This window comes from Solanum verrucosum, unplaced genomic scaffold, assembly GCF_900185275.1.
Source record: "Solanum verrucosum unplaced genomic scaffold, falcon-dt-bn FXZP01000261.1, whole genome shotgun sequence".
Classification (NCBI taxonomy): Eukaryota; Viridiplantae; Streptophyta; class Magnoliopsida; order Solanales; family Solanaceae; genus Solanum; species Solanum verrucosum.
Window position 1 is genome coordinate 5,572,703 of NW_026019969.1, and position 15,952 is coordinate 5,588,654.

General features: G+C 32.2%; 3 protein-coding genes across 3 annotated transcripts; 1 reads left to right on the top strand and 2 right to left on the bottom strand.

The window, feature by feature from the left end:
• Positions 1-67: 67 nt before the first annotated feature.
• On the bottom strand, positions 68-2,192 carry LOC125816007 (pentatricopeptide repeat-containing protein At3g05340). The gene has a single exon (XM_049495593.1). It carries the CDS (start codon positions 2,110-2,112, stop codon positions 109-111), a length of 2,004 nt encoding a protein of 667 aa, XP_049351550.1. The 5' UTR covers positions 2,113-2,192; the 3' UTR covers positions 68-108.
• A 1,564-nt stretch (positions 2,193-3,756) lies between these two features.
• LOC125816054 (GDSL esterase/lipase At5g03980-like) lies at positions 3,757-7,741 on the bottom strand. The gene is made up of 5 exons (XM_049495647.1): positions 7,427-7,741; positions 4,785-4,994; positions 4,548-4,700; positions 4,190-4,462; positions 3,757-4,107 (listed from the first exon to the last, which is right to left on the bottom strand). Exons 1-5 carry the CDS (start codon positions 7,689-7,691, stop codon positions 3,890-3,892), a joined length of 1,119 nt encoding a protein of 372 aa, XP_049351604.1. The 5' UTR covers positions 7,692-7,741; the 3' UTR covers positions 3,757-3,889.
• Positions 7,742-12,643: 4,902 nt separating this feature from the next.
• On the top strand, positions 12,644-15,472 carry LOC125816741 (receptor-like protein EIX1). Its single transcript, XM_049496363.1, has one exon. It carries the CDS (start codon positions 12,644-12,646, stop codon positions 15,470-15,472), a length of 2,829 nt encoding a protein of 942 aa, XP_049352320.1.
• Positions 15,473-15,952: the final 480 nt, after the last annotated feature.

Genomic DNA, 15,952 nt, shown 5'->3' on the forward strand with positions numbered 1-15,952 from the left:
AGTTCTAGCTTTACTTCACAAGAGGGTATTTTGTTAATGATTAATGAAAAGATATCATGGTCACAATTTGCTGCAATGAGTCAAGATACATAGATTACATAGCAATGATCAGCCACCAACCAGTTGAGAGGTATCTTGCAAATCGACTGAAAAATCCGTCTCATCACCATCCATGTAATATAGAATGAACCTATTATCTGGTACATACCCTTCATCTCTCATGTGTCTGAACAACTCCAGCAAGGTAGAATAAATGATCATGGTTCTGGGATGCATTTGATCTGCAACTACGAAACAATGGATTTCCTTGTCAATCTCTATCCAGCTTGTCCCTGTCTCCTTTGCCACTCCCGTCTCCTTCATTTTCCTTATGGTTCTAGCTCTCTCTTTCCACCTCCCTCTGGAAGAATATATATTAGCCAGTAGAACAAATGGCACGGGATTATCAGGTGAAGTCAAGAGCCATTGATCAGCTGCATATTTCCCTATCTCAGCATCACCGTGAATACTACAGGCACCAAGTAATGCCTGCCAAATAAATATGTCTGGCTTTACTGGTAGCTCCTCAATGAAACTCTTGGCTTCACATAGCAGTCCAGCTCGACCAAGCAAGTCAACTACAGCAGCATAATGCTCCATTCTTGGAGTCATCCCATAGATAATCTGCATTGATTCAAAGAATTCCATACCTTTATTTACTAGCCCTACATGACTACAAGCATGAAGCAAAGAGATGAATGTAACATCAGTTGGATCCACACCATATGACCTCATTTCTTCGTATAACTGGAGTGCCCTATAGCCATTCCCATGACGAGCATAGGCTGCAATAATGGAATTCCAAGAGACTGCATTTCTTTGAGCTATACTGTTAAAGATTTTGACAGATTCTTCCAGTTCACCGCACTTGGAATACATGTTAATTAGCCCATTACGTACAAACGAGTTGGAAATGAAACCTTTCTTGATGATTAAAGAATGCACCTGCTTGCCAAGAGCCAAAGAAGTATCGCTACCAAAGACACCGAGAATGGCTGACACTACATCAGGGTCAATGTCAACCCTTGCTTTTACCATTTTTACAAAGATCTGCAAAGCCTCTTCTTCATATCCATTTTTGGCAAATCCCACAAGCATAACTGTCATCGCAATTGTGTCAAGAACCTCCGCAGATTCAAACATCTGCCAAGCATCTTGTACACTGCCACACTTGGAATACACATCCATCAATGCACTTTCTATACACAAATCTGATTGAAACCCCAACTTCCAAACGATCCCATGAATTTGATGAGCCTCCCCGAGTGCCTTCATGCCAGAACATGCCAACAATGCACTTAAATATGTCAAATAATTAGGCACAACAGCAGCACCTTGCATCTTCACAAGCAAATCCAAGCTTTCCTCACAAAACTCATTTTGAGCAAGACCAGAAATCGCAGCTGTCCAAGAGATAACATTCCTCATAGCCATCTCATCAAACACCTGCCTGCCAGAATCAGCACAGCCACATCGAAAATAAGAAGTAATCAATGCATTACTTACAGCTATTTCCCTCTCCAGGCCACTCAAAAGAACCAATCCATGCATCATCTTGTTAACCATAATGAAATCAAGCCCATCACAAGCTGATAAAATAGTAGTCAGACTTGCATGATCAAATTTAAAACTACTAGAACCCATCATTTCTTTGAAATACCCAAATCCCATTTTAAAGTTCCCATTACTTAAAAATCCTGAAACAATCGAGTTCCACGAAACAGTATCTTTCACAGGCATTTCATCAAACACTTGGGATGCATCTTGTGTCCTACCACATCTAGCATACATTGTCAAAAGAGAATTCCAAACTACAAGAACGTCCTGGGTACTAGATTGATTTCCCAAAAGAACAAATTCTGGGTCCTTGAGGATGGAAGCATGGATGGAAGAACCAAGACGGACATTGCCTTCCCTTCCAGAAGTAGAAAGAAGGAGGCTTATTCCTCGTGCAGAATTCACCGGAAAACTTGGCGGCTTTACGGAGGAGAATGGTCGGAAGTGGAAGAGAAGACAGGATAAGTATGAAGGAAAACCAGGCTTTGGATTCAAGAACATCCATCCAGCATTCATCCATATAACATTCAGCAAAACACCAGTAAGATTTATGCACAAATTCTCTAATTCCTTTGGTGGGATTATAATCTGGTAACTGAAAATGTAAATGGGTCAGTTCGAGGCTTCAAGTGCATAGCCACATAGCTATCTAACTCTGTTTGGATCATTGTTATCCATTGTTCTCTATTGTATTGTACTGTATGGTAAATACAATGTTTGACTAGATTGTATTGTTTGTTGCTATTTAATAACATTTTTATTATTTGATTTGACTGTATCGTACTGTATTATAATTTATAAATTTACTAAAATATCCTTAATTATTCTAGAGTTGGAGGTTTGACTAGAATTAAATAATATAGGGTAAAGGGTAAAAAGGTATTATGAAATATTACGCCATGATATAACTGAAAAAATAAATTAAGTAACAATGGGAACACACCAAATCGGTTGTTCCATAAAATGAGGATTTTCATTGTTATGTAACAACGATATTTAACAATACAATACAATATATTTTAAGTAATAATCAAAACAAACATTGTAGGTATGATAACGGTATAATACAATACAATGGGCAACAATGAGTTAATATCTTAAAATGTCACTCAACTTTGAAAAATTATATTCTAAAGTCATTAAATTTTGTTTTGTATCAATAAAATCACTCAACTTAGGTATTTGTATCAATAAAATCACTCAACTTAGATATTTGTATCAATAAAATCACTTAACTAAATTTTATTATTTAAATCAATTTAACATGACAAAATAAATTATTTTTTTATGCCACGTTCATTATTAAAATAATAAAAAACCATCAATTCCAACGTTCACATTGAGGATCAATTGAAATTTATCCCAAACCTCACTAATTTACACATTGAGATTTTCAATCAAAACTCACATGAAAGTTGAAACGTCCAAAACCACAACTATGCATGTGAATTATTATTGCAGTAGTTATTTTTTTCATTTGCATATATGGGAAAACGCAAACAGAAAAATGAAATAATTCTTACGGCAGTTTGACGTCGGTGCAGAATGCAGATAGAAAAAGCATATAAAATGCATAAGTAGTATAATAGGTATAATTTAAAAAAAAATGAAAACAAACAAAGTTGAGGTGGTGGGGTTTTAATTTTTAATCTTAGAAATGAGAGTTGTAGAGCGATTAAAAATATGTAGAGTTGAGCCATTTCTTTATTATTTTAATAATGAATATGTGATAAAAATAATTTATTTTAATAATAAGAGTTCTGGTTTATTTACGTATTATTTTAATAATGAACATGATATAATAAAATAATTTATTTTATCATGTCAAATTTAATTATTTTAATAATAAATTTAGGTGAGTGATTTTATTGATATAAATATCTAAGTTGAGTGATTTTATTGATACAAAACAAAGTTTAATGACTTTGTTAGATAAATTCTTCAAATTGAGTGACCTTTTGAGATATTAACCCGGGCAACAATGATCAAAACAGAGTGAAACATTGTTTACTCTGTTTAGTTCAAGAGGTGTTTCAACAACATTTTATAAGAATGGGTTAAACTACATTTAAACTATCACACTTTTACGAGTTTCATAACTCAACTAATAGTACCATAAAAAAGTTGAGTGACACTCTACCCTAAATAATCAAAGGGTAGAGTTCATAACAAATACTATTACATTCAAGAGAGTAGCATTGATGGACAAATCACTTGCTATTTCAATTTGTCATCAATGAGCCATCAATGACAATGGATTCATGCACTTTGGCAAGAAATTAAGAGAAAGAAGTTAAACTTGGCAGTTTAATTTGGGCAACATATCATCAATTAGCCATCTTGCTAACCAACTGTAAGCATTTTGTGTAAAATGAATTCCATCCCAACTGATGTGAGTATTCGGGTCAACACACACTGGAACCATTGGATCACCACAGCTTCTATGTCTGTTGTAATTATATTCTCCGCCTATTCCACAACATGCTTTTTGTAGAGAGTTGTTGTCAAATCCTGAAAATGTATTTGAATCAAGAAAGTTTATAGATGAATATGGTTTTCTTTGCTAAAAAGAAACGATATTTTTAGCACTTACCAAGACTGACAGCATTTTCTAGAAGCCACATAAAGGCGTTGTAGCTGTCACCATAAATCAGTGTAATGTTTGGGTAATCTTTCTTCAATTCATCAATGGCTTGTTGCAAATAGCGATTGTAGAATATTACAAAATTATTTAAGTCCTTCAAGCAATGGTGCTCATCATAGGCAGTTGAATTGTTGGTCATGAATTCCGTTAGGAACAATGGGATACAACCTATAGGGAAGTTGCCTGGAACTATAATTCGAGTAGCCCCAAAAACCGATAATCCTCTGGAAAAGAAGTAATTGATCACACTAGGAAACAAATATCAACCAAATAAAAGTAGTAATCAAGAAAGAAAAGGTAAATAAACTCACTTTAACAGCATGAATGATGGTCTGAACAACTTGTGGGACAATTCTTCGCAATTCTTCGATGGTTTTGCCTTGCATTAAACCAAAATTGAATTCATTTCCTCCAATTTCTCCAACTAGGAAAAGTGAGTTGTTCAACTTTTCTGGACAATCTAGCAAGCAAGAAGAAAATTAATGAATTTGCAGAAGATAATTGAGTGATTATTTAACAAATTAGCCATTGTAATGAAAATTACTTGGAGAACAGGTGGTGTGGAAATGGGAAGACATCCAATCAAGTTGAACACTCAATGAACTATTGGTAGCTCCTATATTATCAATGTTGTGCTCTGCCAGGAATTCGGCTGATATAGCAGTAGACCCAGCTACTGCAAAATTCACACCATGTCTAAATTCTGCTTTTTCATCCTTGTACGGATTCAGGAGAGGAAGACCACATTCCACCGCTGTATATTATGAGAAATGAAACACAAAACATCAAACATATATATCATATCTATAATGTTTGATTGAACGAAATTTTATATCCTTAATGAGCTTTTTCTCCAATTTTGACATCTATAGTCTCTAATTTTGAGTATGCATAAGTAGACACTTAAATTAGTATAAAATTGAATAATTCGACACAAGCATCCTACACATGGCATAGTATATATATATATATCAATGTGAGTGTATCTTACGGAAATAGTCATTTAGGACGCGTATATCTACTTGTTCAACTTTATATAAATTTAAGTGTCAACTTCTGTACACTCAAAATTGAAGGGCATAAATGTCACTTTAAGTTAAGGTTAAGAGTATGATAAAGTTATCACATTATAATTGTCTACATATTCCACTTTAGACACTTCAAGAAGGGCTAGTACCCATTGAACGCCTAAACTGTTCAAAATATGTGTCTATTAAACAAACAATGTTGATATGACAGAAAAAGTCTTTTTCACTTTCCTTTGGCGTGTGAGAAATCTAAAATCGTATTTTATTTTAATTTTTGAAAAAATAATAATTTTAATTCAAAAAAAAAAGCCTCACCCCGTTCCCCCTCCCCCTCTTTCTTCATCTCATTTAGGTTTTCAAACCTAACTGCATCTTGTGTCTATTTTTTAAACCAACTAATTGGATTTGCAAAAAGAAGGAAGATTGAAGATTTTTGGACATTGGAGTGAAAAATTGAAGACTTTTGGACATTGTAGTAGAAAAATTAGCCGACGTTCGTCTAGCTCCACTCCCGAGCATCTCTAACAAACATCACCACTCAATTAAAATGTAAACTAATTTAACATATAGAAAATAATATCAAAAAATTCAATAAAATTAATTTGGTCTTCTTGATTTCTCTTTTACATACGATTTTGAAATAATTATCCATCAATAAATTCAGCTTCTTCATCACTCTTGTACAAGGCTCTCTATATCTTTATCTCATGTATTAGGTATGAAAAATGTTATTTTTTTAAGAATTGAATCTATAAGTAATTTGATAAGATGTTGAGTTTTGTGGTTTGGGAAAAGAAATGGTGCAGGGAAGAAGATGAAAAAGAAAGGGGGGTGAGGTTGCGTGGGGCAAGGGGCTGGGTAGAAAATGTATTTGAAATAAAATTTATTTTTTAATTTTAAAAATATTTTTTCTATAATTTTGGGGCCCACTTGCTACATGTCATCTTTTCATTAATCATTTCGCCATGTCATCGAGAGTGTATCCCACATACTTAACATTTTTTTTATTGATTATTGAAAAATGTCTAATAGGAACAAATTTTGTATAATAAAAGTGTTCAATAGGTAATAGTCTTAGTTGAGATGTTTAAATGAAATATGCGGACAACTTTGAGGAGTCGTCGATGCCTTAAGCCTAAATTTAAGTATCAACTTGTGTACACTCAAAATTGAAGGGCATAAATGTCAATTGAAGTAAAGTTAACGAGTATAATAAAGTTATCAAATTATAAATTCCATTAAAATTAATAATAAAAAAATTATTCTATTCATTTGTTTCATTATAGAACAACATTACCTTATATATTCAATCAATATTTTTCATTTGTTTTGGAATGAATTTTTTTTTTTATAGGACGTTTCTTTTTATATAATTTTTAAAAAAATATATGATTTTAAAGAAGTATAATAACAATTTAAAAAAATAATTGATAATATAAGAGTAGAATAAATGTTTTAAAAAGTCAATAAAGAAAAAGAGGGGACTGAGGGGGGAGAATGACTATTTCTCAAAATTGAGGGGAGGGGATTTTAATTTAAGTTGGGGGATTTAGATGATTTTCACCTTATTACTACTATTTAGAAGAGGAGGTACAAGCAAAATACGTGTTCGTTAACATGCCTACTTGTATGTCAAGGGTATTTTTGATATCTTTTTATGCTTTGTTCTTTAAGATTTTGTATTTTATTGGCTTATATATATGTATGTAAAAAATGACATAAAAAGTACTATAGATTATAATAATTAACAACTTTAAATGCATATAAAAATTTTGGTTGGCTTTTGAAATTTCATAATATCACATAAATTGAGATAAAGAGAGTAATATATATTATGTGAAAATTACGTAAAAGATATTATAAATCCCAATAATCAACAACTTAAAATAATATATATATATTAAATTTGCTTGAGTACTCTCGGAATCCATTTGTGGCACATAAATGGGAACAAAAGAAATAACATATATTTATGTGAAAATTAAGTAAGAATATTATAATCTATAATAATTAATAACTTTAAATATTTTTAAAAATATATTGTTGTAAACAAATTTCATTTGTGTCACAAATGGAAAATGAAGAAGTAATATAGCACGAGCGCTCTCTCTATATATATAAAGTAGTACCGTTGGGGATGTAAAGTAAGAATTTATACCTATGAAATCAATGATGAGCATGCCATTAGAACAACGTCCTGTTACATTTTGGTAAAAATTAATTCCATATGGAGGTCTCTTACACCAAGATTGAGCTTCGCAAAGGGTCTCTCTGATGCAATTGCCCGTATCCGAAATTGAGTCACCAAATTGATATATTTTATCAAATCTGCAATTCATCAATCGTGGATTTTGAAGCTTTAATACTTGTTGAGCATCGCCTAAAATGAGCAAAGAAAGAAGCAATATTATTGTTGCTGCCATAACTCAATTTTAATTTGACAAAGAAAACTATTCAGAGTTGTACGTACATATAATACATGCATCCACTATCCTTGACTACTACAACTCATTTCACCACTCACATTATTATCAGAGAGCTAGGGCCACAAATGTATATGTTCAATATCTTAGTCAAAATCAACATTAAACACATAATATGTTCAGTTCAATCATCCACATATATAGATTGGCCCAAAGCTCAGTCCAATTTTACAACCTAGTTAAGATTAAGGTTATCTTGTTGCCCCTACAACCACAAGTTCCAAAAGAAATATAATACATAAGATTAAGGTATTTTGTGGCACCTAGTATGTGCTTTTTATTTTTAAATGAAAAATATTAAAGTCAGAAAATTGCAGAATGTCGACAGCAACATCAGCTGTTATTCCAACTGGTATGCACGTGATTAGGGCCATTGGGACCAGGCATAGTTTAGGGAATGTCATCCCAGTTATTATTGAGTTCATGATATTTTTCCCTTTCTATGAGGTTATTGTGCTCAAATTTAAAATATTAAAGAGAAAAAAAATGTTTTATTTTAGGAAATTTCTGTTAGGGCAGTCCATTTTAAACAGAGTTTGTCTCTTCATTGGATTGTGCTCAAATTTAAAATGGGAGTTCTCAGCATCTGGTTCTTGCATTTCAATGGTGGAGATTGGATTTGGTTGTCTATAGATTCTAAGTTTGGGGCGTGAACAGTAGCTCATTTTTGGTTGAATTCTCTCCTTTAGTTCTCTAATTTTTGTCCAATCTTGTTTCGTTATTTGACACTTGTTTTGTGGCCAATTTTGGAGAAAATAATATTGTAACTCTTGGTGATTATAGTGAAGCTTTTGGTCCTGTGATTTTTTACTCTTTACATCGAAGAATTTTCCACATAAATTTGTGTGTCTATGTGATTGGTATATTCTTGTCTTGTTGTTTTTTATTTTATTGATATACTTGTTGTTCGTTCTTCGTATTGCTTGATTTAGTTCTCTTGGTTTAAATTGAAAGGAAAAGTTTAGACTTGAATATCATTTCGTTGCTATCGTGTCGGGCATTCTTTGTTAGTGTCTTAAAGTTTATTATCGGAAGAAGATCCCTACAATTACTCTTTCAGTTAAGAGGCAGCATAAGTAAATTTCCATAGTCGAATTGAATTTTACAAACTATCAGTTTAAATTATAACTTCTGCATTCGCTGAGACAATAAAGAGAAACTAAAGTAATGAACAGAGTGGATTTTTTAATCCTCTTTAACTTTTCAAAAAAATATTTTAACCGGCCCATCCAAAGAAGTGTTATTATTAGTAACAAATAAATTATGGGCTTATACATGTAAATTTGTGTGTGGTTAGAGTACAAATGTATTTGATCCTCGCATATATATATTTATGATAAAGTAAGAAAGGCATTTTTTTGTCTTAGCCTGCGTGTTATGGGGTTGTTGAATATGATAGCTGATAAGAACAAAGTACTTGTATGCGTGTTCAATCCTACAAGTAGGAAAAGAAAAATCAATTTTCTAAAGAGAAAAAACACATATAAAATTATCAATATGCTATATAAGATTATTACATCAAGTTTGTATTTTTCAATGCCTAACAGGAACTCAAGAATGAATTTTCTTATCTAAAAGTCACTCAATTATAGATTTTATTTCCCATAAAGTCATTAACTTCCATTTTTACTTAATTAACTATAGGGGTGTACAAAACCGAACCGAAAACCAAATTAAACCGCAAATCGAGTCAAATCGGAAAAAAATCCGACTAGTGGTTTGGTTTGACTTGGTTTGGTATTGGAAAAAAAAACCCAACTATATTTGGGTTGGTTTGGTTTTAACTAAAAAAACCAACCCGACATTATATATGTAATTTTAAAATTTTATTTTATACATAAAAATATTTACTTTGATATAATTTTAAAATATTTTTTATACTATTTCATAGTTTTTATCTTTTAATATATTATTTCAAGTTTAAAACATAGAATTCGAAATGGTCCAATAAAGATTATAGTTCATAGATGTTGATAATTATAATAAAACTTAAATCAAAATCAAATTAATACTAATACAAAAAGAAAATCAATTCAACACTAAGAATGACAATAATATTGAATATTTGTTCTTTAGTTAATCTAATTTTAATTTTCCTTAAATATTTAGTAATGTAACTAATACTTATTAAACTTATAATTTTAGCATGATTTAGTACTTTTAAATTATGATCATTTTCATTATGACTTTGCAATATTTTTTTTATATGATGATTTCATTATTGTTTTTTTATTGAATATTTGTGTGTCATCAATACTCATCTCATATTTTGTGTTATTTTTTTAAGAAACACCTTAGATAATTGTATTTTGGTTGGACTAAAGAAATATTTTGGAGCACAAGTTAATTATATGTTTGTATGCAAACTTTACCGAAAAAATCCAAAAATCCGAAAAAAATCTGAGGTTTATTATTTTGGTTTGATTTATAAATTAAAAAATTCGACCCAATGGTTTAGTTTGGTATTTGAAAAACCCGGACCAACCCGAGGTTGAAAAACCCAAAAAAATCTGAATTTTATTAATTTGGTTTGGTTTATAAATTTAAAATTTTTGCACAAATAATTTGGTTTGATATTTGAAAAACCCGAACCAATCCGGTCATATACACCCCTAATTAACTATATGGAAATTTTACTTTTAAAATCACTTAATCTATTTAATTGGTTTGGTTAAAATTCATTGATATAAAAATTTTAGAAACAAGAAAATACCTATTTTTCTCATTTTCCTTTCACCAGCTTTTGAAAGAAATTAAATAGAATGTTATTTTCGGTATAACACTGGACAATGGATCTCTTTTTGGTTTATTTTTTTTGTCAGAAGTTTTGGCCATGCGATTGGAAATGAAATCGTGAAATGAAGTTAAAGTTTTGTTTAATCATGTAATTTGGACTTTTTAAGTCGTATGTTTTCTCATAAATATTAAAATCACATAAGTGATAAAACTATTAAAATTATCTCAATTCTTTATAAAGTCTTACCAATAAGCAAAAAATTATAAAATTGCATAATATAATATCACAAAGTTATCCTAAAAAAATACAACATTTATTGATCAGCTTTAATTGAATAAAAAAATAAAATTGAACATAAGTTGTAGTACTATTCTTTAATATAATCCTCCCACATAGTATGGATAATCTCCTTTCACCTTGAGATTGCATTTCTCGATTATATGACAGAAGTCTTTAATATATCACATTTCTCGATCATTTGAATGTAGTGATAAATTTGTTTGGTAAATAAATTTGATAAAAAAATAATGAATTTGGTGAATATAAATGGTAAAGTAGGAATTGATTTGAAGTATAGATAAATTTTATGTTGGTGAGTATAATCGTTATATGAGATAAATAGTTTAAAAAGTAATGATATAAATTATAAATTTTATTTATATATGAAATAAATGGTTAGTAGATATAAATGTGAGTTTTTTTACAAAAATAAACTTATGAATCAATTTGTCTATTTGAGAAATCTCAAATCATGATTTGAAATTCTCACATCATGTTTTTTTGATATATTTTAGATATCATATCATGATATAAAATGAGGAGATGAATTCAGCTGATATCACTTGGTCAAATACATATTTTATATTATAATTTCATATGGCGATACAATATTTAGCCTACTAAGTATGAAGCCACCTCAAATACAGTTAATACAGTTCTAGTAGCAGTGATTGTCCATCTACAAATCCTTGAAATAAATATCTTTTTATTTTTAAAAATTTTGGTTTTAAATAAAAAATTCTTATCAACAAATTTTAATTTAAAAAATCAATTTAATAGAATGAGTGATTTTTGTAAGTAAAGCCTTTACTGATTTTTCAATTAAAAATCAAAATTAAGTGGCTTTTCGAGAAAAAAAAATCTATAATTGATTGATTTTTGGATTAAAAATCAAATTTGAGTTGTGAAAAAAAAAAGGGTCAAAATTGAGTTATAATGTGACATATTATCTTGAGGAGAATTTTCTTAAAACCTCCAAAAAAATAAAATAAAATTTGAAGTTAGATTTCTTGAAGAAGACGAGCTGGGTTTCAAAATTTCGTTAAGTATTGATTCAAATTAGTTTATGAGCTTTGTTCTAAGTGCTTAGAGAGTATTGATTCACCTTCATTATCAACAAAGTTTTTTGATGGAGAAATGAAGAAGAAGAAAACACAAAGATTTGGCTAAACATGTTGTAGTAGGTTGTGTACTTGATTTTCCGGGTAACAAGTTTCAGTTAAAGTGACCTAATTATGTAAAAGCTCTTTTTAAAAGTTAAAAGAGTGCTTTAGCTGAAAAAAAAACATTGATGAGGATATTAATTTGGTGAGGATACTAAACTGTACTATGCATGCTCAATCACATCAATAATTTTATGATATGTAACAGCATCACAGAGGATAAAAATTGTTTAATTATTATGATATGTAACAGCATCACAGAGGATAAAAATTGTTTAGCTTTAATTTCAATCATGGATACTTCATGATAGTTGAAAAATCATTTCTATTTTATTATGACTTTTTGAGATAATAACTAACTATTAGTTGAGTGAACATATGAGAAATCAAAGTCATGATTGTCTCTAGTCTCTCCAACTAAGGTATGCAGAGGACCACAATTAACGCTAATTTTTGCCTTCCATTTTCGGCTACTTAATTAGCACTATTATTCCACAGGACTTGACTTGACCTTCAAAATATTTGTCCTCATTTCAATTACGCAAACTACAAGTTACTTGTAAGACAGTAGTGAAACTGAATCATAAGGAGAAATATATGGTCCTCTGTTATGGGTTGTCTTTCTATATAAACAGGCCCAAATAACTAATGCTAGCAATATACAGTGCTTTAAACTATACCCATCGATCTCTATTAGTATAAGATCAACTAAAATGGCATGTTGGAAAATTTTAGTTGCTCTACTTGTTTTATTTCTTCTTTCCTTTCCTCTACCTGTTTCAGTCAAAGCCATAAAAGCTGTATCTTTACCTCTCACAAACACTACTGAAGCCAAAGTGAGATGTGTTAAAAGTGAGAGGAATGCTCTATTAAGATTCAAACAAGGTTTCACTGATCCCTCTGATCGACTGGCTTCTTGGGTTGGCAAAGAATGCTGCATCTGGAAAGGCATTTATTGTGACGCTGGTTATAATGTCATCAGGCTTGATCTCAATGATAGAACAGACAATTGCTATTGGAAGAAAGTGGGATACTTGATTCCAGGCAATTCAACATGCTTGGGTGGCAACATAAGTTTTGATTTACTCGATTTGCATCACTTGGAGTATTTAGACCTTGGTGGTAATGACTTCCAAGGACTTACCACTCCCAATTTCTTGTCTTCTCTAAAGAAATTACAGTATCTTAACCTTTCTTTTTCATCTCTTATTGGTGTTCCTCCTTCACTTGGAAATCTATCAAATTTGCAGTATCTAAACTTCCGTGCGTGTTCCTATCCTTACGATAATGTTGAAAGAAGTTGGGTCAAAGATTTGAATTGGGTTTCCGGTCTGTCTTCTTTGAAGTATCTTCATCTTTCTTATGTGAACCTTTCTTCGGCAACACATTGGCTTGATTCTATTAATAAGCTGCCATCCTTAGTGACTCTCAGTTTGCAAAACTGTAGTCTTCACTATCTTCCTTATTCCTTCCCAAACTGGAATATGACTTCTCTTTCTTATCTCTCCCTTTCACAGAATAAGTTTGTTAATTCTGAGTTGCCTAAATGGTTGTCTAATGCCACCACCATTGAGACACTTTATATGGTATACAGCAACATCCAAGGCCCAATATCAAATGTTGAATGGGGTAAACTCTGTAATTTGCAGAAGTTGTATCTAGAGCAGAACAAACTTAATGGAGACATAAGTCGAGTGGTGGAAGGATTGTCCAACTGCAGCAACCCTACGATAGAGGTATTATCTCTAGGCGAAAATGTGTTGACAGGGGAATTGCCAAATTCATTAGGACATCTGAAGAACTTAAGGATTCTTAGTATTTCTTTTAATATGGTCTCTGGCACTATTCCACCATCTATTGAGCAGCTTTCACGGTTGGAAATTTTGTCCTTGGGAGAGAATCAACTGAAGGGAGCCTTGCCTGAGAGTATTTTTAATTTTTCAGAATTAACTGAGTTGCGGCTGACAACAAATGCTTTGGAAGGCAATCTTTCACAAAATCACTTTGAAAGACTCCATCAACTGAAAGTTTTATCCCTATCTTGTGGAAGAAGTTTTTCAGTCAACTTGAGCAATGAATGGGTTCCTCCATTTAGCCTCTATGGTATCGAGCTCAGAAGTTGCAGTTTGGGTCCCAAGTTTCCAACATGGCTAAAGATTCAAAAGCAACTTCAGTGGGTCATTCTCACCAATGGCTCCATTTCAGAACCTATACCTCCTTGGCTTTGGATGATGTGCTCACAATTTCATTTGCTCGATCTATCAGATAATCAAATTGGTGGAAGTCTACCGAGGATAGTAAATTTTCCATCGACATACCAAATCTGGACGGTGGGTTTCTATTTTAGTTACTATTATGGTGTCGTGGTGGACTTGAGTTCCAATCACTTCCATGGTTCGTTACCTCTTTGGCCAACTGTGACACATTTGAATCTTGCTAACAACTGGTTTTCAGGATACATACCCTTAAACATTGGTCATGTGATGACAAAACTTCAAGTGTTAGATCTTTCTGGAAATGCTTTTATAGGAACTATACCATATTCCATAACAAGAGTCAAGCAGCTATTGAGATTGGACCTTTCAGACAATCATTTGTCTGGGAAGATTCCTGATTGGTGGTATGATTTGCAACAACTTCAAGTCATAGATTTGTCAGGGAATAATCTTTCAGGTACTATTCCTCCTTCAGTTTGTTCACCACTTTCACTTTTTTGGTTGAGATTATGCCGCAATAACCTTTCTGGAGGGCTTCCAAAATCTTTGAGGAATTGCAATAGCTTGCGTGCCCTTGATATTGGAGAGAACAAAATCACTGGCACCATACCGGAGTGGTTCGGAGAAAGTCTCTTATCTCTGCAAAAGCTCAGAATGACAGGTAACATGATTCATGGACGCATTCCACCACAACTATGCCAACTTTCTAACCTCCAAATTCTCCATCTTTCACATAACAATCTGACAGGCTCTATCCCTTCTTGCCTGGGAACCTTGAGAGGTCTCAAGTTAGTGAAATTTTACAAGTGGTTTCCCAACTACCTTTATTTCAGTTATGTTTTTACACCCAAGATGGAGTTGGTTGTGAAAGGAACAAAGCAGACTTACACTTTTACCTTAGATCAAGTGAATCTTATTGATCTTTCCTGCAACAATCTTCAGGGTGAAATCCCGAATGAGATAACAGCTCTGTCAGCCTTGAGCACTCTGAATTTATCTTGGAACCAATTATCAGGAAGAATTCCAGAGGACATAAGGAGCATGCAACAATTGGAGACACTAGACCTTTCATCTAACCATCTCTCAGGTCCTATCCCATTAAACATGGCATCCATCACTTCATTGAGTTATCTTAACTTGTCACATAACAACCTTCATGGCCCTATCCCATCAACAAACCAATTTGGCACCTTTACTGATCCTTCGTGTTTCGAAGGTAATCCAGAACTCTGTGGGAAACCATTGACCACCAATGAAATCAAAAAATTTTGGTGTTTGAAATCACTTGATCTTGCTATGGAAAAAACCATGAAATCAAAAAATTAGGGCTACCAACGGCTATTTTGGGTTTAAAATTGGGGAAGATGACATAAATTGATTAAATAATTGATAATAAAGAAAGAAAATGACACGTGGCACTTTTAAACTGGTCCATGACAGTGAAAACATTGAATGACGCGCCTCATGTGCGTGGTAACAACCCAGACGAGGGAATGGGTCAAAATGACCCATTTACAACGATATTAAATAGTTTTGTGGGATAATAGGACACTTTGAAAGTTAAGGTGTCTTTATGCAAATACGGGACACTTGATAAAAATAAATTATGCATTACTAATCCCTATATTATTAATCCTTACATTATTAATCTTTTTATAATAATAAATCTTTGATCGAAACAACCATGTAATGGGCTAAATCAGGTGGGGCTAGACGGATAAATTAGGGCAGGAGGCTAAATCTAAATAAAGCAGAGCAGGACAGGAAGACTTAGCCGGCCCCGTCAAACCCTACTCTATTGTCATC

Coding starts and splice junctions, on each gene's coding strand:
- LOC125816054 (XM_049495647.1), bottom strand. CDS start 7,691: ATGGCAGCAACAATAATATTGCTTCTTTCTTTGCTCATTTTAGGCGAT. Junction 4,995..7,426: donor GCTCATCATTGATTTCATAG/GTATAAATTCTT, acceptor CATAATATACAG/CGGTGGAATGTGGTCTTCCT. Junction 4,108..4,189: donor AGAAAATGCTGTCAGTCTTG/GTAAGTGCTAAA, acceptor ATACATTTTCAG/GATTTGACAACAACTCTCTA.
- LOC125816007 (XM_049495593.1), bottom strand. CDS start 2,112: ATGAATGCTGGATGGATGTTCTTGAATCCAAAGCCTGGTTTTCCTTCA.
- LOC125816741 (XM_049496363.1), top strand. CDS start 12,644: ATGGCATGTTGGAAAATTTTAGTTGCTCTACTTGTTTTATTTCTTCTT.